The 24,050-nt window shown below is 55.0% G+C and overlaps 3 protein-coding genes across 13 annotated transcripts in view; all 3 read left to right on the top strand.

Moving 5' to 3' along the window:
- The first annotated feature begins 272 nt into the window (after positions 1-272).
- MEN1 (menin 1) lies at positions 273-4,361 on the top strand. Of its 3 annotated transcripts, none has more exons than XM_034645576.1 (7): positions 273-433; positions 811-1,271; positions 2,187-2,395; positions 2,578-2,706; positions 3,005-3,045; positions 3,117-3,204; positions 3,894-4,034. In XM_034645576.1, the coding sequence occupies exons 2-7, from the start codon at positions 827-829 to the stop codon at positions 4,032-4,034; spliced, it is 1,053 nt and encodes a 350-aa protein (XP_034501467.1). In that variant the 5' UTR covers positions 273-433; positions 811-826. The 3 variants fall into 3 exon arrangements, with proteins under 3 accessions (XP_034501467.1, XP_034501466.1, XP_034501468.1); XM_034645575.1 differs by having other exon boundaries at positions 274-421; positions 3,894-4,361; XM_034645577.1 differs by having other exon boundaries at positions 376-524.
- A 5-nt stretch (positions 4,362-4,366) lies between these two features.
- On the top strand, positions 4,367-15,813 carry MAP4K2 (mitogen-activated protein kinase kinase kinase kinase 2). Its single transcript, XM_034644835.1, has 19 exons — positions 4,367-4,624; positions 5,120-5,163; positions 5,279-5,317; positions 5,412-5,445; positions 5,568-5,673; positions 5,753-5,841; positions 5,924-5,965; positions 6,074-6,158; positions 6,251-6,330; positions 6,419-6,479; positions 6,562-6,679; positions 10,235-10,293; positions 10,364-10,467; positions 10,547-10,724; positions 11,475-11,543; positions 11,678-11,764; positions 11,989-12,059; positions 12,159-12,214; positions 12,321-15,813. Exons 1-19 carry the CDS (start codon positions 4,367-4,369, stop codon positions 12,406-12,408), a joined length of 1,668 nt encoding a protein of 555 aa, XP_034500726.1. The 3' UTR covers positions 12,409-15,813.
- Positions 15,814-23,464: 7,651 nt separating this feature from the next.
- LOC100484930 (splicing factor 1) overlaps positions 23,465-24,050 on the top strand; it is a 12,936-nt gene continuing 12,350 nt past the window's right edge. For 3 of the 9 annotated variants that reach the window (XM_034646629.1, XM_034646630.1, XM_034646628.1), the window contains exon 1: positions 23,466-23,883. In XM_034646629.1, the coding sequence (XP_034502520.1) occupies positions 23,853-23,883 (31 nt within the window). In that variant the 5' untranslated portion in view covers positions 23,466-23,852. Of the gene's footprint in view, positions 23,884-24,050 lie in introns of all 9 variants that reach the window. The other 6 variants (XM_034646633.1, XM_034646626.1, XM_034646625.1 and 3 more) reach the window with 3 other exon arrangements.

Raw genomic sequence — 24,050 nt, 5'->3', positions numbered from 1 at the left:
TGAACGCACTTACAGTACTCTGGCAGTGTTTGAAAATACCCTTTTGCCTCACATCTTGACGACACGCGACAGCCTAAACTCAGTGACCGCCTGCGCCTTTAATCCCAGGACTACATTTCCCAGAATGCACCGCGGTCCCACGGCCTACCTGGAGGGCGTGAAATGGAGTGACCAATCCCGGAGGATCTCAGGAAAGTGGCGCAGCCTCCACTCCTCACCTACCGCGGGGAATCCCGGAGAAGCGGGACTACCACTCCCATCAGCCACCGCGGACAGTCGTCCCGGCCACCATTTCAAGTCGCGGCAGGGACGGGAGAGGGCCCGGGACTTCACTTCCCGGCAGGCAGTGCGGCCTAAGGGGGCGGAACTCCATTTCCCAACAGGCTCCAGGCGGCGGGCGCCGTGGTGCCTTGTGTGGGATGTAAGCGCGGAGGTGGGCGCGGGGGACCCAGGCCAAGACTCTCCTTGGGATTTGGGGGGCATGGCCTAGGGGCGCCTTCCTGACGGACTCTAGGTGCCCCGGGGTACGGTCGTAGAGAGGGGGCGGGGCGGCCATGGAGGGTTCTCCAGCGGGGTCCTAGGGGCGCACCCCCATCGGGGCCGCGGCTCCTGGGGTTGTGGGGGATGAGGAGGCCCTTACAGCCTCAGCTGAGGGGTCTCCGACGGAAGAGAGGGAGCAGATGAGCGGAGGGCCAGCGGGGCGAGGAAGCAAGAAAATGTAGGGAATGGGGGTGTAGAACCTTAGCTGAGCCTGGGAGGGGGCTCCCCGGTGGTGCCCGCCCGACCCTCCCTCCTCCGGCTCGCCCGCAGGCCGAGGCCCGCCGCCATGGGGCTGAAGGCCGCCCAGAAGACGCTGTTCCCGCTGCGCTCCATCGACGACGTGGTGCGCCTGTTCGCTGCCGAGCTGGGCCGAGAGGAACCGGACCTGGTGCTCCTGTCCTTGGTACTGGGCTTCGTGGAGCATTTCCTAGCTGTCAACCGCGTCATCCCCACCAATGTGCCCGAGCTCACCTTCCAGCCCAGCCCCGCGCCCGACCCACCTGGCGGGCTTACCTACTTCCCCGTGGCCGACCTATCCATCATCGCTGCGCTGTACGCCCGCTTCACCGCCCAGATCCGTGGCGCCGTAGACCTGTCTCTCTACCCGCGAGAGGGGGGTGTCTCCAGCCGAGAGCTGGTAAAGAAGGTCTCCGATGTCATCTGGAACAGCCTCAGCCGCTCCTACTTCAAGGATCGGGCCCACATTCAATCCCTCTTCAGCTTCATCACAGGTTGGAGCCTGACAGGTGGCAAAGGGCGAGAATCCTGTCTCACCTGGGGACCTTGGCCCACTTCTTCACAACACTGTTATGGTTTGCAGAGCCCTTTAAGACCTGTAAGGCTGGTGAAGTGGGGCAAGTGTTATTACCCTCTTTGCAGCTAGGGAAACTGAAGTCCAGAGAAGGGAAGTGATATGCCAAAGGCGCAGAATGGCAGGGCTGGGCCTGCACCCCAGTTACTTGACCGTGCCTCCTCAGCACCCCCATCCCTGCCATTAAGCAGCTCCAGGAGTCCCTCCGCCCAGTATGAGGCACGAAAGGCAGGAGTAGATTTGGGGAATGAGGAGCCAAAATCTGGCTACATTTGAGACTCTTAAATGAAAGTGAACAGATGAGGGAGGGGCTTCATGTCAAGGAGCTCAAGACTCAGGGCTTGCAAAGAACTTTCTTCTTTGCTCCAAGTCCAGTTGACTGGCAGTCAGGTCCTGGAGTGCCCTACTGAGGAGGAATCTGAGGCTGCTTCTGCCCTTAGCAGGAAAAGAGGACAGAGATAAATTAGGAATATCTACCAGTGGGTGTGTGAAGAAAGAGTGTTGGCCAGAGGGTCCTGTTTTTGCTGTCCCTGTTATAACCTAATAGGCACAATAAAACAATTATAATAGGTTGCAGAGAAAGAGAAGGGACAGGGTCAAAGGCTGGGTGGAGCTGTGGGAGAGCCAAGAAGTTCTGCTGCTGCAGCATGTCAAGGGGGAGGGAGAGGCTTCGAACACCTAGGAGAAAGGGATTGAGAGTTGATGGGAAGGAGCATCTAAGGTTTGGGCACAGGTTTGGAGGTGAGGGTGGGAGGGAGCATGGCCCATCACCACCTGGCCCCTTCCCCCAGGTCAGAGTTCAGAGGACCCTCTTCCATTCCCTTCTCTTCCACAGGCACTAAACTGGACAGCTCTGGTGTGGCCTTTGCCGTGGTGGGGGCCTGCCAGGCTCTGGGTCTCCGGGATGTCCACCTGGCCCTGTCTGAGGACCACGCCTGGGTAGTGTTTGGGCCCAACGGAGAACAGACAGCTGAGGTCACTTGGCATGGCAAGGGCAATGAAGATCGCAGGGGCCAGACAGTCAACGCGGGTGTGGCTGAGCGGGTACTCTCCCTTCTCCCTGCCTTGTCCACTTCACACTCTCCTCTCCTAGCCCAAGCCACCTCCCCTTTCCCTGGCACCACCTCCATCGGCCAAGAAGGGGGAGGGCCCCTTTCCTGGCTGGCATTCCCTGGAGCAGGCACAGGTGGGCCATCCTGAGACATCTGGTCTTGTCCTCTCCCAAGAGCTGGCTGTACCTGAAAGGCTCATACATGCGCTGTGACCGAAAGATGGAGGTGGCGTTTATGGTGTGTGCCATCAACCCTTCCATTGACCTGCACACCGACTCCCTGGAGCTGCTGCAGCTGCAACAGGTGAGGGCGCTCGTGGGACCCTGGGTGGGGGCACTCGCCCTTGCTGAGTTTCCGCTTCCCCTCTGGTAACAGGGCTTAATTGGCTTGGCTTAATCGTTGGCCTGGCCTTTCCCAGGGCTCTTGGGAGAGTGGAACTGAGATGTGAAAGGGCTTTGACTCCCCTAAGGGGCTGGTTCCTGAATTCTGGCCCCACCCACCTGGTGGGAGGTCCCTGCTGGTGTGGCCCTCCCATCTGCCTGGTAGACCTAAGACCCTCCTCACCTCCCCCACCTCATACCTCACTCCTTCGGCCCCCTAGAAGCTGCTGTGGCTGCTCTACGACCTGGGACATCTGGAAAGGTCAGTAGGGGGAAGTGGCCAGGCTGGGCCTCGGGGCTGGGAGGCAGCCTGGACTCATGACCCTTTCCCAGGTACCCCATGGCCCTGGGGAACCTGGCAGATCTGGAGGAACTGGAGCCCACCCCTGGCCGGCCAGATCCACTCACCCTCTACCACAAGGTGGGGACATCTCAGGAGGGTACAGAAGGGAGGCCCAACAGTGGCTGGGGTCCCCTTCTACCTGGGGACTGGGAGGGGGCAGGTGAGGAGAGAGGAACTTTCTGTGTATTGAGGGGTATCGCCCATCCATTTCCCTTTTTGTATTTACCTGGCACGTATTCAGTGTAGTCAGGGCTGTCTGAGGGGTATTTTGGGTTCCCCAGCCTGGGAGTGCTGGGGCCTGAATTTGTCCCCTCAGCCCTGCTTTGTCTGCTGCGTCTTATCGTCCTAGAGTATAACAGATGTCACATGTGGCGGGAGCACTGAGGAGGGGTTGTTAATTTCATGGGGGTGGGGGGCTCAGGAGGGACGCTGGGCTGGGCTTAGAAGGCTTTGGTGTTTGTGCAGGAGTGTGTCAGAAAGCCTGGGAAATGCAGGTGCCCCGAGCTTGGAGGATGGGTCCCTTCCCTTTCCTAGCCCTTGTTCTCTGGGGGGTCCCTGCCACCTGAAGCCTGGCCCAGGCCTCAGCAGGTAGCCCTGCAGACTCTGGGGAGGAGCACCTGGGAGAGAGGATAGAAGCGGGTGGAGGTGAGGTTGGAGGCGGGACTCTCTGGGGTCTGCCTACTGCCCCTCGTGGGTATGACCCCCTGGGATTTGTGCCGTCCGGACCACTGGAGCTGCTCCCTGAAGTCCCTCCGCTCTATCCCCAGGGCATTGCCTCAGCCAAGACCTACTACCGGGATGAGCACATCTACCCCTACATGTACCTGGCTGGCTACCACTGTCGCAACCGCAATGTGCGCGAAGCCCTGCAGGCCTGGGCTGACACGGCCACTGTCATCCAGGAGTGAGGATCCCCCTGCTAGGGCCTCAGGCCGGACTTTCTTCCCCTTCTACCTAATTTCCAACCACCTTCCTCCAGGCGTGAGGCCTGGGTCCCCAGCCCTATCCCCTTTCCATCTGGTCCCTAGGCAGCCAAGGCCACCAGCACCCAGGAGGTTGGGACCCCTGATGAGGGCCTCACACCTTTCCCTGGCTCCACTGGTCTCCCAGTTTCAGTCCCCGACATTCAGCAGCACCCCCCTGCACCCACCCCACCCCATGCCCCCCCCCACTCTTGCTCCAACCCATCATTTCCAAGTGAAGACCCCAACGGCTCACCAGGTCCCTGGGGGTCCCTACCATGGCCCAGACCCCTGATGGGGGCTGTGCGTGTGTATATCTGATGGGGGGCTATGTGTGTGGATCTGGTGGGGGGCTGTGTGTGTGGATCTGGTGGGGGGACTGGGGATCTGGTGGGCGGCTGTGTGTGGGCATTTGGTGTGAGTATGGAGGTCAGTCGGGAGACCACCTTGCTAACTCGGGTACCCTGGGCCCCCCAGTTCACCAGGTGAAATTTGGCGCCCCACTCAGGAAGGAAACAGACCCACTAAACGAACCGGTGAGGGGGCTGGCGGTGCGGGAGGGGCAGTGTGCAGGGGCGGCCCAGGGAGCTGGGCTATAGGTTGAGCGTGTCAGATCCTTGAAGCAGCAGTCGCTGCCCTGAGGCCCTGGGAAAGCCGTGACACTGAAGGGTGGGGGGCTCCTTCCTGGGCACAGTGACCACGCTTTTCTAAAAAGTGGGCCTAGCACAGACTTGAGCCCCCATCCCACCAGCTCAGCACGGTTCTGTCTGCTGTTTCTGTGTCTGCACCCACTTGTCCAACCCACCATCTCTGGCCCTTGCTGCCCCTCTGTCCCCTTCTCTCGCTGTTTGTCTGTCGTTTTCTTTTAGTTTCTTTGCCTCTCCTTGTCTCTCACTCACAATTCTTTTGCCTGTTCCCATGTCATTTTCCATCCGTTTGTGTGTCCTCTCTCTCCCACAATCTCTCGATCACCCTCTCATGTTGCTCCTCTTTGCTTCTCTTTTGGTCTTCCTGACTTGGTTTCCCCGCAGTGGGAGGAGGAGTGGACGCTGTTGGGAAAGGAAGAACTGAGTGGGTAAGTGGGGGGAGGGAAGCTACAGGGGAGGGGTGAGTGGGGGAGAGGGAAGCTACAGGGGAGGGGTGGGAGCAGCAGAAAAGGCTGACTTCTGACCTCACCCCCTCCTGCCCAGGAGCCTGCTACAGTCCGTCGAGGAGGCCCTAGAGGAACGGTAAGGCGCTGGGCCTGATGGTGGGGGGCGGGCAGCTGGACCTGGGGCTCAGTCACATGTCACACCTCATGTCCCTCTGGTTTGTCCCCCACAGGAGCCTGACCATCCGGCCGGCCTCAGAACTCCAGGTATGGAGTGGGGGGAAGTTGGAGCTGGGGGTGGGAGAAGGCTTAGAGGGTGCAGCTGGGGTGGGGTCTGGTTATAGGGGACCTGCTGACAGCCAGGCTCAGTCCCCTGACTCTCCTGCCAGGACCTGGACTCCCCAGATGATACCATAGGAACCATCAAGCGGGCCCCATTCTTGGGGCCGTCCCCCCCTGAGCCTCCAGCCGAGGACCCTCTATCCAGCCCCCTGGGTGAGTCCAGGCTTGGGGGCCCCGGAGGCAGGCTCGGGTGGGGCTAGAGCTGTAATTCACAGCCAGTCTGTGCCTGTAGGAACCCCACCGCCACCTCCCCCAGGCCTGAACAGCCCCCCACTGCTCCCCACTGCCTGGGCCACCATGAAGCACAGGGAGGATCCTGAGGTGAGGGGGTGCTCCAGAGGGGCTGGGAAGATGGGAGGCTGGGGGTGCCACCTCGGCCCTCACTTTTTCCCCTCCCTTCCAGAGATCGTCCTGCCACGGGCTCCCCCCAACCCCCAAGGTGCACGTAAGTGTTTGTCCCGCAGCCCTGCCACCCTGCAGCCTCCCCCACCTATGCCCCCCAACCTTCTACCCCCCTCCCGTCTTCTTCACCAGCCTCTTGCCTTCTCCCCAGATGGGCGCCTGCTTCTCCAAGGTCTTCAATGGCTGCCCCCTGCGGATCCATGCTGCTGTCACTTGGATTCACCCTGTCACCCGGGGTAGGCCGGGGCAGGGAGGAAGCAGGAGCCCTGGAATCCCCAGCTTGGGCCAGGGGTGTGACTGACCTCTGACCCTGTACCCACACCCACAGACCAGTTCCTGGTAGTGGGGGCCGAGGAAGGCATCTACACCCTCAACCTGCATGAACTGCATGAGGACACACTGGAGAAGGTGAGGCCTGGCTGGCTTGGGAGGGGAGAGGGCCCCGGGGGGCTTGGCGTGCTGACTCGCTGTCCTTCAATCACTCTGTGGCCTCCAGCTGATTTCACACCGTTGCACCTGGCTCTACTGCGTGAATAACGTGCTGCTGTCTCTCTCAGGTACCGGGTCGGGGCACACAGGGTCCAGGGCCTGCCCCCCTGCAACCCGCCCTCTCTGAGCCCCTCTCTCCCTCCCCACCAGGGAAATCCACGCACATCTGGGCCCATGACCTCCCAGGCCTGTTCGAGCAGCGCAGACTCCGGCAGCAGGTTCCCCTCTCCATCCCCACCAACCGCCTCACACAACGCATCATCCCCAGGTCAGGGACCCTGGGGGAGCCTGCATGCACCGCGGGGGGGGGGCAGCGGGGAGGCAGGGGGTGGGAATATGGTCTTGCTTGTGATCACAGATGTCGCTTTGCGTCTCTGAGCCTAGTTTCCTCACCTGTTGGAGCCATTGGTAGCCCCCGCCCCGGGCTCCCGGGCCCTCAGGGAAGCGAGGACACTGTAGCGAGGCAGTTGTGGTCGTTTGGGTACGGAGCCAACGTTGACCAAGCACTTGCTGTAGGCCTGGTCCTAGGCCGGGCTTGGAGACAGCAAATCCAGTCCTGGACGGCCAGTACCTGGCCCTGGAGACAGCCAGAGGGAGAGCTGGGAGGGGTGCAGAGGCCTCCGGGAGGCCGGCCGCCTGAGGCCGTGGCGTTGGCAAGGGCACGGTGGGCTTCTGGGTAGGGGAAGAGCTCCGGCGAATTCTTGAGGGTGATCTGGGGAGTTGTAAAGCGTTTGGCCTGCAGGGAGGAGGGCGGGGCAGCCCGAGGGGAAGGCGCGTGGGTGGCAGAGCCCTTCCTTTGATGCCAGGCCCAGGATCTGGGTTTTGTTCCCCTGGTAGCAGCACGGGGAGCATTTTAGAAGGGTCCCTCAGTATGTCACTCCGGACTCTTCCTGTTGCAGGCAATGCAAGTCAGCGACTTAAGCAGAAAAGGGAATTTAGGGGTCCACATACTGCAAGTTCAGGAGTAGGGTTTGCTTCGGGCCCCGCTGGATCTGGGCTTACATGGCTTCATCAGGAATCTGCCTGCATCCCTTGGTTCTGCTTTCGTCTAACACCTTCCCTCCTCAGGGAGGCTTTCCAGTCCAGGGAGGGAGGCCACCGTTCCAGGCCAGCGTTCCGTTAGCTAACAGCCCTGTGGTGCGAGCAGCTCTGCTTCCAAGTGATTCCCACCAAGTCCAGGGGCCAGTTCTCATGGGTCTAGCTTAGGTCCCTGCCCACTCGGAGCCCGTCACTGTGGCCACGGCATGAGGCGCTCGCCGGGGCGGAGGGGCAGGCCTGAATCACGTGTCTCCTAGAGCTGGGGGTCAAGAGAGACAGATGAAGACTAGGGGCATCTGCTGGCTGGCTGTGCTTGCCATGGTCACAATGACTTGGAGGGGAGGCTGGTGAGAGGGCACCCCGGAAGGAGATCAGCGTAGTGACCTGAGGTGGTGGGGGTTAGGCTACAGGGTGGTGAGAGCTGGACGGACCTGAGCCATATTCAGGAAGCGGAGTTGGCGGGATCTGGGGCCTGACCGGAGGGAGCAGGAGGAAGAAGGGAGGGGCTGGGAGACCCTGGGGGAGCAGATCGTGTCACATGTTTTATGAGGTGTCCGGGGGGATGTCCAAGGTAGAGTCCCTTGTTCAGTCATTCAGAGAGTGTCTCCTCGATACCTAGTATGTGTCTGGGGGTCTCTGTAAACTAAAGAGTCCTTCACAGTCTCCTGACTTCCTTGTCACAAGAGACAGACCACAAACAACCAACAGAAACAGGGTGTTCTGTGATGATGTGCAGAGGGGAAGGTGGTACGTTAAGCGTGGGGAAGGAGGAGGACCAGGAGGGGTGGGGCCTGGATTATGGTCAGGAAGGACCTTGCTAAGGCGGTGCTGTTTGAGTAAAGACTTAGAGCAAGCCTTGTTGATATCTGGGGGAAAAGCATCCCAGGGGGCGGGGATGGCCGGTGCAAAGACCCTGGGGCAGGAGTAGGCTTGGCCTCTTTGAGTAACAGCAAGGAGACTGGTGTAGCCAGATGGATGGAGCACAGGGAAGATGATCTGGGAGGGCCCTGTAGCCACAGTGAGGCCTTTGGGTTTGACTCAGAGCAGCCTGAGGGCCACTACAGAAGAGTGACATGGACTGAGGTTTTCAGGGGATCCCTGTAGCTATTGTGTTGAGAATAGACTGAAGGGGTAAGGGGAAAGCAGGGAAACCTGTCAGGAGGTTCTTGTCAGCAGGTGGGAGGTGATGGTGGCGTGGGCCAGGGTAGCAGTGAAGGAGTTGAAAAGCGGCTGAATTCTGGTTTTCTTTTGAACGTCGCATCAGCAGGATTTCCTGACAGTTGGTGGATGGAAGAGAACGAGGGGTCAAGGATGACTCCAGGGTTTCTGGCCTGGGCAACAGGAAGGATAGAGCTGTCATCAGGTGTGGGTGGAGCGGAATTCAGTGTTGTCACACTGAGTTTGAGATGTGCGAATGGGATCTCCATCGGCCATGGGCTAGGTGTGGCTGAATTCGAGGAGGGGTCCGGGCTGTGGGCTCAGATGTTGCCCTGCCCAGGTGGTTGGTGGGAGCTGGTAGGGGTGGTGGGAGAGGTCAGGCCAGTGGCTACCCCAGGTGGGGAGCTGCAGGCCCAGGCCCTTCCTGCGGCGGGCTCGCTCACGTACTCCATCTGGAGCCCTGCGGCCCTGGGGCTTCCTGAGCTCAGTTCCCAAGCAAACCTCTGCTTTGTCCCAGGACCTGCAGGAAACAGGCCCGTCAGAGCCCCAGGGAGTCATTGGCAGCTGGGGGGGGGGGGTGTTTGGCAAGTCACGGTGTCCACCTTGAACATAAAAAGCAGAGAGACAAAATTGTTTGGAGAAAAAACAGATGCAAAAAATTCCTGCCTCTGTCCCATCCAGAGGCCAGCTGGGGGAGAGAGTGCCGGAGCAGAGGGAGAGAGGAGACAGAGGGGCAAAGAAGAACGGGCGGGGGCTGTCTCAGTGGGGCCCATGTCCCGGCAGGGGACTCAGACGGCCTGGGTCGCTGGGAGGAGGTGGCAGGCCTCCGGACATGTCACCCTGTTCCCCAGAGGAGGAAACAGGCTCAGGAGGTCCCCGAGGGCTTAGGGGACAGCCAGTAACCAAAGCAAGGACGCTACCTCCTCACCCCCTGCCACCAGGGCGAGCCAGCCGGCCCCCTGTGGTGTCGCTCAGCTGAGGCAGCAGAGGGCAGGCCCTTTGTTTGTGGTTTTCTTGCAAGTCTTAATCTTCTCGGGCCGCCTCCCCTTCTGTGACGCGTGGCATGTGGCCTGCGGAGGGGGGACCGCCCGCCACGAGTGCTCTGACAGCCTCGCAGGGCTGGAGCCACTGTGGGCTCCAGCCTTCTCCGTGCTCTTGCTTCTTCATTCACGTCTGCTTCTAGACCTTGCGTTCGCCTAAGAAGGATTTTCAGTGACTGGCAGGAGGCGCTCGAGTAATAAAGGAAGGGGGAGAGCTAGCCCTGCTGAGTGCACGCGGGGTGCCGGGCTCTGCTGCCTGCCCTTCTCCCCACTACGGGGCGGTGCCACGGTTACCCCCATTCTCCGGATGAGGAAGTTGAGGCGGGGGCAGGTTAAGTGAGGGGCCCGAAGTGGCCCACTTAAGGGTACTTCTGTGACCACAGCCCCGGGCCGCAGGCTCTGGAGGCGCGTGCCAGAGCCATGGGACCGGGTCCCATCCCGTGCCCCCCACAGCTAAGTTGCTGTGCGTCTCCCAGCCTCGGTCTCTCCCCCGTAAGGCAGGGAAGGGGATAGTGCCCTTCTCGGGGCTCTGTGGGGCCTTGACCATGGATGGCACCCATGACACACCTCTGTCGTCACCCCTGCAGGCGCTTTGCCCTGTCTGCCAAGATTCCGGACACCAAAGGCTGCCTGCAGTGTCGTGTGGGTAAGAGCTGGGCTCGGGGGGGCTGGGATCACAGGCCCGGCCCGGTCCCCACCGCCTCCCTGTCTTGTAGTGCGGAACCCCTACACGGGCAGCACCTTCCTGCTAGCTGCGCTGCCTGCCGGTCTGCTCCTGCTGCAGTGGTACGAGCCGCTACAGAAGTTCCTGCTGCTGAAGGTGTGGGGGGCGGGGGCCTGGGTGGGGGCAGTGGACCTGGGGGGAGAAACGGAGACCTGAGCAGCCCTGCTGCCCCCAGAACTTCTCCAGCCCCTTGCCCAGCCCAGCAGGGATGCTGGAGCCACTGGTGCTGGACGGGAAGGAGCTACCGCAGGTGTGCGTGGGGGCGGAGGGCCCCGAGGGGCCCGGCTGCCGGGTGCTGTTCCACGTCCTGCCGCTGGAGGCTGGCCTGACGCCTGATGTCCTCATACCACCTGGTGAGCCAGAGGGCTGTGTGTGTGTGTGTGTGTGTGTGTGTGTGTGTGTGTGTGTGTCAGAGAGAGGGGGTGGGCTAGGGATTGTGTTCACCGCAGCTTACCAACTCCACGGAGAGCCTGGAGGCCTAGAGCTCCTAGCCGCCCTTCAGCCGGGCTTCTGTAAAAGACTTCATTAGACCACAGGGCTCGACGGCTAAGAAAAGCCTGACTGAGACCACAGGGGGCCACAGGGACAGAACCAAACCAGGCAAGGCGGGCACTGGAGGCCTTCATTCTGAGCAGGGAAGCAGGACCCTGGGTCGGGACAGCCCAGGGGAGCAGGGCGAGTGGCCGTGGGTTAAGAAGGACGGGCAGCTGTGCCTCAGGCCCCGAGCCAGGGGCCTCCCACACAGGCCTTCATTCTTAATCCTCACGACGGCCCCACAAGGTTGGCATCGTCCTGCCTGTGTTACACATGAGGGAACTGAGGCTCAGAGATTTCTGTCACAGAGTGCTTCTCCTGGCTCTAGCAACCCTGCCCCCCGCCAGCTCCCTGGGACTCCCCTCTGCCTCTCTATGCACCTGCAGGTGGTTCACTTAGCCACTCTGAGCCTCAGTTCCCCCAGCTGGCCTGCGTGGGAATCAGTCGGGCTGCCGTGGGTTGCAATGCACTTGCGGGGACAGCTGGCTGTAGCCGTCCCCCGGGTCTTCCTCAAGTGGCCAGAGCGGGGCTGGTGGCTCAGCCAGGACATCTCTCTTGTCTGCTTGCAGAGGGGCTCCCGGGCACAGCCCAGCAGGTGATCCAGGTGGACAGGGACACAGTCCTAGTCTGCTTTGACCGTGAGTGCCCCTGAGGTCAGGGCTGGGGGCAGTGGAGGGGGTGAGGGGAGAGTAAGGGAAGCCATGTGAATGTGGGTCTGCCTCCCCAGAAGGGAGACACCCCATTCGCACCCACCAGTCCTCTCCCTGTACAGGCTGTGTGAGAATCGTCAACCTGCTGGGTGAGCCCACGGCCACACTTGCACCTGTGCTGACCTTTGACTTCCCCATTGAGACTGTGGGTGAGTGAGCCAGATGGGGATGGGGGCAGGAATATCCCCAGCCTAGAGCATGTGACGTGGCCCAGGGGCCCGGGAGGCAGGTGCCACAGCCCCTCTCAAGAGCCACACCGGTCACCTGCCGTCTATGAGGACCTCTGTGGCCCAGACCTGGGCCCAGGGTGTGGCTGGGAGAACCAGCGTCCTCAGGGCAAGTGCAGGGCAGACGGCAGCCTGGTTGCTCCTAGTGTGTCTGCAAGACAGCGTGCTGGCCTTCTGGAGCCATGGAATGCAAGGTCGTAGCCTGGACACTAACGAGGTGAGTGGGACTCTGAACCCTGGCTGCCCCTGATCTGGTTGTTCCCGCCTCTTAGGAGAGGACCCGCTGGGGTGGCCTCAGTACCACTTTTCTTCCCAGGTGACCCAGGAGATCACAGACGAGACAAGGATCTTCCGAGTGCTTGGGGCCCACAGGTAGGACTTGGCACCCCGACCTCCCCTTCAGATGCCCCTGAGGCCATATGGGTGTGTGCACAGGTCTTCCCTGCCTCGCTTATCTCCGGTTCTCTCTCCTGTCCAGAGATATCATCCTCGAGAGCATTCCCACCGACAACCCAGGGGCTCACAGCAACCTCTACATCCTCACGGGCCACCAGAGCAGTTACTGAGGGCCGGGTCTGGCTGGTGGCCTCCCCCCACCCCGGCCCCAGGCCTTGGCTACAGTCCCTTTTAGGCAAAGGGGCCCCTCCTGGGTCAGAGGAGCCCAGGCTTTGCTGGTCTGAAGGGCAGAAATAATCCTGAGAAGAGTTTTGGGGCTCTGGAGGGGAGGGAAGGGAAGGGGAGCCCACCCCGGGCCCCCCGCAAAACTGGACCAGAGGAAGCTGCTGTCACCTCCCCCTCCCCTGTGGGCAGCTCAGACCCCGCGGCAAGGGCCCCGGGCAGGGTGGGGGCAGGCCCAGGCTACCCATTCCATTTTGTTCCACGTTTCCTTTCCATTCTTCCTGCCAAGAGCCTGCCCCTGCACCCTGCCCTGGGGAACATGGTATTTAAAAGAGAGACTATATTGGTATTAAAGCTGGTTTGATTTTACTCCACTGACCCCTCTTTGTCGGGGGGGGGGGGAGAGCTGAGCCCACTGTCTCATCTCCTCCTCCATCTCTCCCTCCCTCCAGCACATCTTTCTGTGGCATCAGGGAATGGGGGGCACCAGTGTTCTGGTGGCTCTCTAATGGGGGAGCCGGGCAGAGCTGATGGAGAGGCCAGTGGCCCCAAAAGGCATCTCAGGGGTACTGTCTTCCTGGGCTCCCCTGCTCAGATTGAGCCTTCAGCTTTGAAGTGTGAGGCCTCTTTTGTGGCCAGGGAATCATGCAGATGGGGGGAGGCCGGGCTGAACAAAGGGACTCTCATCCAGGGCACCCCTGCCCCATCCAGGATCTCACCAGTCAGCCAGGGCCCAGGAAGGGCCAGCCACTGGCCGCTCCACCCAGTGCCAGCAAGGCTTTGGTCTATGGACACAGCCAGCTATGACCCATGTCCCCTGCCCAAGCCTGGGGCTGCCTTCCTGCCTCCCAGGTGCTGTCTAGGTATCTGTGTGCTCCATCGGGCCAAGACTGTGGTGTATGGGCTCCATCGTCAGGCTAGACTCTGGGAAGATTAGCCTGTGTCCATTTAACAAGTATTCCCAGACAGCCTCCTCAGTGTCAGACCCTGGGCTCACAGAGGGGTCAGCACCAAGATGCGGACCAGCCCCCAGTGAAGGCAGCGGTCCTTGCTGGAGCCTGCATCTCGAGGGTACGTCTGTCTGCCCGTGGCTGACCCTGTGCTTTGCGTTGTCATTCTTGCACTTTTTCCTCTTAGAGGGCTCCATATTCTCAGGCCAGGAAGCTCCCCCACATTGGCCCAGGCACTGACCAGGCTGCTCTTGACAGAGCCTTTGGGCAGGTGAGGCCAAAGAGGCAGGATGGCCGCTGGCCTCGAAGGAGAGGTCAGGTGAACACACAGGACCACAGCTGCATAGGGTCGGAAGGCCCTGGGTCTGGGGGAAGAGCTTGAGTAAAGGCCCGGGGGTGAGGTCTCAAATGTGGCCCAGTTATCTTTCTTCTGAAATTCAAGGCAAGTGTGTGAATTAAGAATTTCTCTCCACCCAGTGGGTTGCTGGTATTTGATAAATGGATGCAAGTGGGTAGGTGGGTGGTGGGTAGATGGCAGCATATGTCAAGAGCCTAGAGCGGCCCAATCCCTACTGCCCCTGCCAAGGGCCTGGACCATCCCAGGTTGTCCTATTGTCCCTTTGTCCGCCCTCCCGCAGAGCCCCGACTGCTCTGACTCCTAGGGTTTTTGGCTGAAATAGATTGTCAGAAAGGGAGGGAGACAGAGCTTCTGTGCATCGGCACTCACACCTGTGCGCTCTGAGACCCGAAGGAGGGTGACAGGCACCTCCCCAGTTCTGAAAGTCTGCACCTGATGTGGGACGTTTGATGGACCAAATGGTGGAGGGACATGATGATTCCTAATTTCCCATTTTCCAGATTTCTTGGTGGAGGTGAAGGACTAAGTTGAGTGCCGGGGGTGGGGAGTGAGCTCCCACTCAGAGGCTCCTGACCCTCACCCCAGGTGCCTGGGGAGAACAACGCCCCCCCCCCAAAGTAGCGGCCAGCAAAGAGCGCCACCTTGTGGCAGGTTGTCCCAGCCCTCAGCTGCCACCCAGGTCTGAAAAGGGGGTTTGGGGGAGACGGGAGTGTAACAGGCCAAAAAGTGTGATGCTGGGGAAAAGCAAGGGCTTCTAGTAAAATAGTCACTGGCAGCACAGGCTGGCCACAAGCCAAAGAAAGGCCCGGAAGCTGGGAATTTGCACTGAAAAGACAAAGTGTTATTTTATTTATGTATTTTTAAATAGGTAGCCCTTGTCCGTGGCACGCTATTTTAAAAAATATATATACAAAATAGATACACTGAAAAGTCTCCCACCTAGGTCTCAGTTATTTCTGAACCCTTCTGGAAGTATTTAAGCAGTAACGTGTGATGTATTTTCTTTTTATACGAGCGGTAACTATTTCACACACTGTTCTGCTCTTATCCTTTTAAAATCTGTCCTGGAGAACTTTCCATCATCCATGTCCCCCTCCTTTGTTGTTTTCACAGCTAGTGGTGTTCTACCGTATAGCCTTCCCTCGACTCCTGTTCACTAACTATGATTAGATCCCTACCGATGTAACTGTGTTTCTACGACTCTGATGTTACGAGTGACAGTGCAGTTTACCCTGTGCAGTGAATACCGTGCCCATGCCACTCTACCCACTCAAGCATCCCGGAGGGTGACTTTCTGGAAGCAGCATGGCTGGGTCGGAGCGGCCGGGTTTGTTCTTGTGAGAACAAGAGTATGGGCAAAGCCTCGGAGATGGGGCCGCTCAGCCTCTCTAAGCCATTCTGTGGGAAAGTGGAAGAGGCGCCCCAGAACAGGGGGAACAACTGGCTCATAGCCAAGTGAGGGTCAGCGGTCAAGGCGACAACCAAAATGTGCACTTGCGAATGGCAAGGACCCGGCCGTCCTCCTGTGGCGTGGTGCACGGCAGGCCCTCCGTTGTGCTTTCCGAGTGAAGGGACGGGCTGGGCCGTTGGGAGGATTGAAAATACTGTGATACACAAAATCAACCCTGCGGATGAGCCTCAGAGATCGAATACTGAACTCAAACAGCAGATCGACACACCCCAGGCTCAAAAAATCAGCAAAACAAAACCATTTGTTGTCTGGTGAGACAGGTACATGTGATAAAACTCTATCCGATCAGGGGAAGAAAAAGTACAAAATTCAAGGTGATGGTCTCTGAGAGGAGAGTAGGAGTGCGATGAGGAAGGACCCCAGGAGTTTGCGAGGGTTTTGGTCAAATCTCGGTTCTCAGGTTGGGTGGTGGGTTTGTGGGCATTCGATGTATGTCAGTTGCTAACTCAGACCAGGTGCCACATGTCCTTTTGTATGTATCAAATACTATGTAATAAAATGTAAGTTTAAATATAATCACTCAAAAAATCATCACTCGAAAAATAAAACCTTGTAATGGGTTAAAAAACAAAAACAAAAAGCCAAGATAATCCTTTCCTAGATTATGAAATCAGTGTGAGTAGAACTATGGGTAGATCTCTCTCTCTCTCTCTCTCTTCTATTGTTTCTTAAAACAGCTTTATTGAGGGGCGCCAGGCTTGCTCTGTCACAAGAGCATGCGACTCTTGATTTCAGGGTTCTGAGTTAGAGCCCCACATTGGGTGTAGAGATTACTTAAAAATTAAATCCTAGGGATGCCTGGGTGGCTCAGTCGGTTAAGCGTCTGCCTTTGGCTCAGGTCATGATCCCAGGGTCCTGGGATCAAGTCCCACATTGGGCTCCTTGCTAAGTGGGGAGCCTGTTTCTCCCTCTGCCTGCTGCTCCCCCAGGCACTTGTGTGCTCTCTCGCTGTCTGGCAAAGAAATAAAATCTTAAAAAAAAAGACATTAAAAAAAATCTTAAAGGGGCACCTGGGTGGTGCAGTTGGTTAAGGCCCAACTCTTGGTTTGGGCTCAGGTTGTGATGTTAGGGTTGTGAGATTGAGCCCTGGGTTGGGTCAGGCTCCACGCTCAGCAGGGAATCTGCTTAAGATTCCCTCTCTCTCATGGAAATAAGTCTTTAAAAAAAAATAAAAATGAAATCTTAAAAAAGCAGCTTTATTGAGGGAAAATTGGCATCCAATACACCGCATGTATTGAAAATGTACTATCTGATGACACACGAATACCCTGGGAAACCACTACCACCACCCCGGCTCCCCTGCCCCTTGTAATCATGCCCTCCTCCTCTTCATAGTACCCACTGAACTGCTTTCCGTCACTAGAGATGAACTTGCAGTTTTCAGAACTTATATAGATTCGTACAGTATGCACTCCTTTTTTTCTCCGCCTCTCTCACTAAGCAGATTATCTGAGATTCACCCATGTTGTTGCATGTATTCATACCCATTCTTTTTCGTTTCCAAGTACTATCTCATTTTGTAGACGTACCATCGTTTGTTTGGCTAGTCACCTGTTGGACATTTGGGCTATTCCCGTTTTTTTTTTGTTTTAAAGATTTTATTTATTTGACAGAGCGAGACAGCCAGCGAGAGAGGGAACACAAGCAGGGGGGAGTGGGAGAGGAAAGAAGCAGTCTCCTAGCGGAGGAGCCTGATGTGGGGCTCGATCCCAGAACGCCAGGATCACGCCCTGAGCCGAAGGCAGACGCTTAACCACTGCGCTATCCAGGCGCCCCATCCAGTTTTGGACTATTACAAAGAAAACTGCTATGAACATTCACATATGTGTATCTTGCATGCGGACATGTATTTTCATTTCTCTTGGATAAATAGTTTCGAGTACCGGGCTGGATCATATGGTGAGTGGTGCTGAACTTTTTAAGAAACTGTGAACTGTTCCAGAGTGGTTGTACCATTTTCATCTTGCATTTCCCCCAGCAAGGTAGGAGAGTGCTAACCTCTCCACTTCCTCGGCGACACTCAGTATGGTAGGTCTTGGTTCATCTTAGCCGCTCAAACAGACGTGTACTGGAATCTCATGGTGGTTTGCATTTGTATGTCACTCATGACTGACGTTGAGCCTGTGCCTACTTACCATCTACGTAACTTCTTTGGAAAAGAGTCTGTGCAGGGGCACCTGGCCGGCTCAGTCAGTGGAGCATGTGACTCTTGATCTCAGGGTTCTGAGTTCCAGCCCCATGCTGGGTGTAGAGATTACTTAAAAATAAGGTCTTTTAAAAAGAAGAAAGAAAAAGAAGAGAGTCTGTTCAAAGCTTTGGCTCCTTTTAAAGAAGTGAGGTTGTCTTCTTGAATTTTGAGTCTGGATACAAGTCCTTTATCAGATGTGTGATTTGCACATACCTATTATGCTGTTGTTTCTAATCTGTACCAAAGTCAACAAATTTTACTACCTATCTCCCCTGGCTCAAATTACCTTTAATAATAGGAAATGGCCATTATTTTTCAGGCAAAACAAAATTATGAAAAGTGCTTAGTGCACAGTGGATCCCTCACTCCATGGTAGAAATTATTATTCCTGATTCAGGTAATGGAATTACAGGTGGGGCTCTCCAAAGGGTGGACACAGAGGCGAACAGCCATGGCTTGCTCCTTCTCTGGTGTCAGCCAGCTGCATGATACTACCAATCAATCTTGCCAGTGGCTGGTGTTTCTGAACTATCAGATGTAGAGTTAAAAGACCGAAAATGCCAAAGATGAGTAGGAAGGGCTGGAACTTTGTACCTTTCACATTCCAACGCCCAATCTCTGACACCAACCGGATGTCCTACCATTCGATTCAATTCTGACATGAACTACCTTGAGTTGGTGAAGAGCCCACAGGTTAAGGAATTTAGTCATAAGTCCTGGGTCTCCAGGTTACCCACACCTCTGTCCGAGCTGGCTGCAAATTCAGGGTTCCCACAACCCCCCTTCAGGTTCAAAAATTTGCCGGAATGACACACAGAACTCAGAAAAGCACTACATTTATGATTAGTTTTATTACAGAGAACACAAATGACTAGATGAAGAAATGCAGTAAGGTCTGGAAGGGTCCTGAGACCAGGAGCTTATTATGTCCTTGCGGAGTGACGGTATGTACCACCTCCTGTCACATCAGTATGTTCACCAACCCAGAAGCTCTCCAAACTTCACTGTTCAAAGTTTTGTTTTATTTTTCTTAAAGATTTTACTTATTTATTTGAAAGAGAGAGCACAAGTGGGGGTAAGGGACAGAGGGAAGGGGAGAAGCAGACCCTCGTGCTGAGCAGGGAGCCCGATGTAGGGCTTGGGGATCCCAGGACCCTGGGATCATGACCTGAGCTGTAGGCAGATGCTTAACTGACTGAGCCACCCAGGCGCCCCTGTTCAGAGTTTTAAACTGAGGTTTTGGGGCGCCTGGGTGGCGCAGTCGTTAAGTGTCTGCCTTTGGCTCAGGGCGTGATCCCAGCGTTGTGGGATCGATCCCCACATCAGGCTCCTCCACTGGGAGCCTGCTTCTTCCTCTCCCACTCCCCCTGCTTGTGTTCCCTCTCTCGCTGGCTGTCTCTGTCAAGTAAATAAATAAAATCTTTAAAAAAAAAATAAACAGGTTTTATTACATAGGCATGATTGATGGAATCATTGGCCATGTGATTGAATGTAATCTCCAGCCTCCTTCCCCTCCCCAGAGGTGGGGCTGAAAGTTAGGTGGTTTTTCTGATCAGCCAGCATCCTGGAGCTATCCCAGGGCTCTCAGAGCTGGCGATGAGTCACCTGTTAGCTTAAACTCAGGTATGGTCCAAAGGGGCTTCCTTATGAATAAGGAAGGACACTCTTATCACTAAGGAAATCCCAAGGGTTTTGGAAGCTCTGTGCCAGGATCTCGGGACAAAGACAAGATATATTATTTTTGATTGTACTGCAGATTTGTAGAACATCTGGAGGCATCTGTGTCTGAAATCTGTGTGTAGTTCTTGCCTCTACAGCTCAGGAGGTATCCTATTCAAACCAACAGTGCCCTCTGTTCTCATCAAATCAGCACAGAACCCTGCAGGGGTAGCGTCAGTGTCTGCACTTTGCAGACAAATAAACTGAGGCATGGAGAGATTAAATTACTTCCCCAGTTGCCAGCTGGTGGATAGCTGGCCTGGGTCTGTAAGGCTCCAAGTTGCTTCAAAACTGGGAAGAGTTAGCCTGATGGTCCTCAGCCAGAAAGTGGCATGGACTGCATCCCAATCCTGTTCTTTTTTTTTTTTTTTTTAAAGATTTTTTATTTATTTATTCAACAGAGATAGAGACAGCCAGTGAGAGAGGGAACAAGCAGGGGGAGTGGGAGAGGAAGAAGCAGGCTCATAGCAGAGGAGCCTGATGTGGGGGCTCGATCCCACAACGCCGGGATCACGCCCTGAGCCGAAGGCAGACGCCTAACCGCTGTGCCACCCAGGCGCCCCCCCAATCCTGTTCTGACCAAACAGGAGTCTTGGACCAGTAGACTATACGGGTAGACTGTGTGACCTTGGGCTGGCGGATTTCACCTCTCTGTGCCTCCGTTTTCTCATCTATAAATTAGAGATAACAACCATCTCCGAAGGTGGCTGTGAAGATGAAATGAACTACTACCCTATGTAAAAAACCCAGAACAGAGCCTGGAGTAGCCAACATCCAAACTCTTAGCTCTTAAATTTGTCCTCGGAACACTTATAAAAATTAGTCACAGGAGGGTCTGGGTGGCTCAGGCGGTTAAATGTCTGCCTTTGGCTCAGGTCATGATCCCAGGGTCCTGGGATCAAGCCCCACATCAGGCTCCCTGCTCAGTGGGAGAGTTGGCTTCTCCCTCTCCCTTTTCCCCTCTCCCCTGCTTGTGCTCTCTCTTTCTCTCAAATAAATAAAATCTTTAAAAAAAATAAAAGAGGAAATGCAACTGAAATGACTAGACAGCAATGAGAAGGACTGACCCATCAGACATCACACGGAGCTGTAGCCTTTACCAAGGTCAGTATGGTAGCATCATTATTATGCTGGCTCAGCCAGTAGAACGTGCAACTCTTGACCTTGGGGTTGTAGGTTCAAGCCCTGCGATGGTTGTAGATTACTTACAAAAATAAAATCTTAAAAAAAAAAACCAGTATGCTTTCATTTGTGCATTTGTCTTTCTCCTTTACTAGACTGCTTTTCCGGAAGGCAAGAACTGCGTTTCATTTACTCTGGTATCCACCAACCTGTCTTGCACTTAATAGCTGCTCACACATTGAATGACTCTTTTCTCTCCTCCTCCAGAGAATTTATATTTGCTGAATAAATTAACTTTTCCTTCATGTTCAAACAGATAACTTATAAGCTTGTATTTTCTTGTCCATTAATATTAGCTTCATTTTTATTATACAAATAATACTTGCTATAAAAAAACTTGGTATAAAAAAATTAAAGTAGTATATAGGACATATAAAAATAGGAGGAAAAAAAGTAAAAAATTACTTGAGATCCCACTACCATTATGAATTTGGTGATTTTCTGGGGCGCCTGGGGGGGCGCAGTTGGTTAAGCATCCGACTCTTGATTTTGGCTCAGGTCACAATCCCAGGGTCCTGGGATTGAGCCCTGTGTCCTACTCTGTACTCTGGGGACATTCTGCTTCAGGATTCTCTCCCCTTCTGCTCCTCCCCCTGCTCACTCTCTCTTAAATAAATAAATAAATCTTAAAAATAAATTTGGTGTTTTCCTATCAGTGCATTTCTTTGTTTATAAGGTTATGTTAAAAAATGGGATTGTCATAAATTTTTTAAAAGGATGAAGCACATTTTGATTTAAATGTTTTTATTTTTTCCAATTTTTAATTTAAATTCTAGTTAACATATAGTATATTAGTTAAGATTTTAATTAATTGGTTTTTTTAAAAAGATTTTATTTATTTATTAGACAGAGAGATAGAGACAGCCAGCGAGAGAGGGAACACAAGCAGGGGGAGTGGGAGAGGAAGAAGCAGGCTCATAGCGGAGGAGCCCGATGTGGGACTCGATCCCATAACGCCAGGCTCACGCCCTGAGCCAAAGGCAGACGCTTAACTGCTGTGCCACCCAGGTGCCCCTAATTAATTGATTTTTTGAGAGTGAGAAACATGTAAAGCAGGAGCACAGGGGGAGGAGCAGAGGGAGAGAGAATCCTCAAGTAGACTCCCTGCTGAGTGCAGAGCCCAATGCAGGGCTTGATCTCATGACCCTGAGATCATGACCTGAGCCTAAATCAAGAGTTGGACACTTAACCGACTGAGCCACCCAGGGGCACCAAGATTTTTATTTTTAAAGTAATCTCTCCACCCAGTGTGGGGCTCAAACTCACAACCCCAAGATCAGGAGTCACATGTTCTGACTGAGCCAGCCAGGCGCCCTATGAAGCACATTTTAAAAATACGTTGAGTTCTTAAAATGTATGGAACAGTTTCCAGGTAACCTGTTTGCCTCGCCAACGTCTTCACTGATAACATGTTGTGTATACCCTTCTGTAGCTTTCTCTGTCCTCACGTCATCAAATGCAGACATGCACACATATATAGGGTTTTACAAAAACAAGATCATGTAATACATATTTCTCTGCTTTTCTTATGTAGTAACAGCACAGAAGTCCCTCTAAATCAGTTGGTATGAATTAAATGATTTTCAAATCTGCCTAATAATCCAGGTCAGGGATTCCAGTTTGTCGAACCCTTCACTTATTAAAGGAAACTCACTTTGTTTCCAGATTTTCACTATTACAGACGGTGCTGCAGTAAATGCAGCAGAAGACCTTGAACACATTATATAATCACATGCCTTGCTTTGGGGCAGATTCCCAGGAGTGGGACTGATACATTCAAAGGGCTTATTTTTAATTTTTCTTGAACGGGGTACAATTTTAATAGATAACAGGATGCGTTCCAAAAAAGAAATTCTTAGTAGTGTTGGCACATTTGTTGTTTGCTATTTTGATGGTTATATAAAGTGATTTCCTCAATATCACCTTAATTTGCCTTTTCCTGCCAAGGGTGAGTGCTGGTGCCTTTTCATGGTTTTTTGCTATTTGGATTTGCTCTTCTGAGACTTGCCTATTCAGTCTTTGCTCATTTTCTATTGTTTTTGTCTTTTTTTCTAATTCGTTTTTAAGACTTCTTTGTATATTAACTCTTTATCATGTGTAGCGAGTATATCTTCCTAATGTGTTACTGTCCGTTGACTTTTATCATACAATTCTAATTTCTTTGGTGATCAAGTATATCTTTTATTAGCCTGAGCTTCTTGTTTCCCTAAAAGTCTCTACCTCTAGATGACCCTGATAGTCGCCTATATTGTATTCTGGGTCTGTTTTATTGTTTAATTTTGGACTCTATACCATTTGTTAGCTAATTTTTTCCCTTACTGCATCTACTTACATACGGGGAATCTATTTCCAGTCTCTATTCTGTAGCACTAATCTGTATTTCTTACAACAAAATCACCTTCATAACCATGTCTTGTACGCTGTTCCCACTGTCCGAAAAGCAAGTTCCTCTTCAACCTCGTTCACACGTTTCCCCACTACTTTCAAAATTATGTTTTAAAATAATGTAATCAACCCCCAACCCAGTTGAGATTCTAATGGAAATGCAGTGTATTTGTAAATTTTGGAATCGACTTTACATTGTTTTCCGCGTAAGATTACGTGTTCTTCCATAGGCTCAGGTATTGTTTTGTTCCTTCAAAAAGACCATTTTATATCTTTTTTTTTTTTTTTTTTAAAGAAAACAGGAAGTCCCTTTTTACCTGCGGCGCGTCAACGGATCCGGTTCACGGGCGCGCGCCGGCCCCTCCCCCGTCCCTCGGTTCCGGGTTACCATGGGAATCGAGAATTGACGTCACTTAGGGCTTCCGCGCCGGACCCCGGGGTCGACCAGAAGCGAAGGGCGGAGAGGGAGCGTTGCTCCGTTTACGCATGCGCGCTCCTGCTCCACTCCTCCCCGGCGGTAAATCTCGTTCAGCCGGGGTACCGCCGCGACCTCTCGCTTAATCCCAGCGAAATTGCTCCCCGTGGGAGGGGAGTAGAAAAAGAATCGAACAAGAGACAGCCAATCCCATGACAATACGACGCAACTGAGAATGATTGACTCAACCAATTTCAACCAATGAGAAAGCCCTTTGCCCCTACGTCACAGAGTTTGCCCCACCCTATCCCCTCCTTTCTGGACTCCGAGCTCAGTTCGCGCAGTAACAAATGAAGTGCGCGCCGCGACACCTCCCAGCTCGCCAGGCTCGGCCGCCATTTCTTCGCTTGGCCTAACGGTTCGGCCAATCCCGGCGTGCATCGAGGAGGGCTAAGGCTCCACCAATCGGAGGCCGACGATTTCGACCCCTTGCCTCGGCTCGGCCCAATCCAGGGCTCGGACCCATCGCCCCCGGCCCGCCCCCGCGGCGCCCTCTCTCCTCCCTCTTTGTGCGTCTCGCGCCGCCGTCGCCCGCCGTGTGAGAGGACGGTCTGCGCGCGCTCCGCGGCAGCGCAGTCAGGTCTCCTCCCCCCGGAAGGTTCGCGAAGAAGCCGCCGCCACCGCTGCCTAAGAGGAGCCGCCGGTGCCGGTCCCTGAGGGCGCCATGGCGACCGGAGCGAACGCCACGCCGCTGGGTAAGCTGGGCCCCCCCGGCCTCCCCCCCCTTTCCGGGCCCAAAGGGGGCTTCGAGCCGGGGCCACCGCCTGCTCTCGGGCCTGGGGCGGGGCTGCTGGTGCCCGGGCCGCCGCCGCCGCCCCCGCCCGTGGGCTCGGTGGGGGCCCTGACCGCGGCCTTCCCTCGC

Source organism: Ailuropoda melanoleuca, chromosome 16 (genome assembly GCF_002007445.2).
Source record: "Ailuropoda melanoleuca isolate Jingjing chromosome 16, ASM200744v2, whole genome shotgun sequence".
In the NCBI taxonomy this organism is placed as follows: Eukaryota; Metazoa; Chordata; class Mammalia; order Carnivora; family Ursidae; genus Ailuropoda; species Ailuropoda melanoleuca.
The sequence above is the reverse complement of the archived record's forward strand: the minus strand, read 5'-3'. Positions and strand labels throughout refer to the sequence as shown.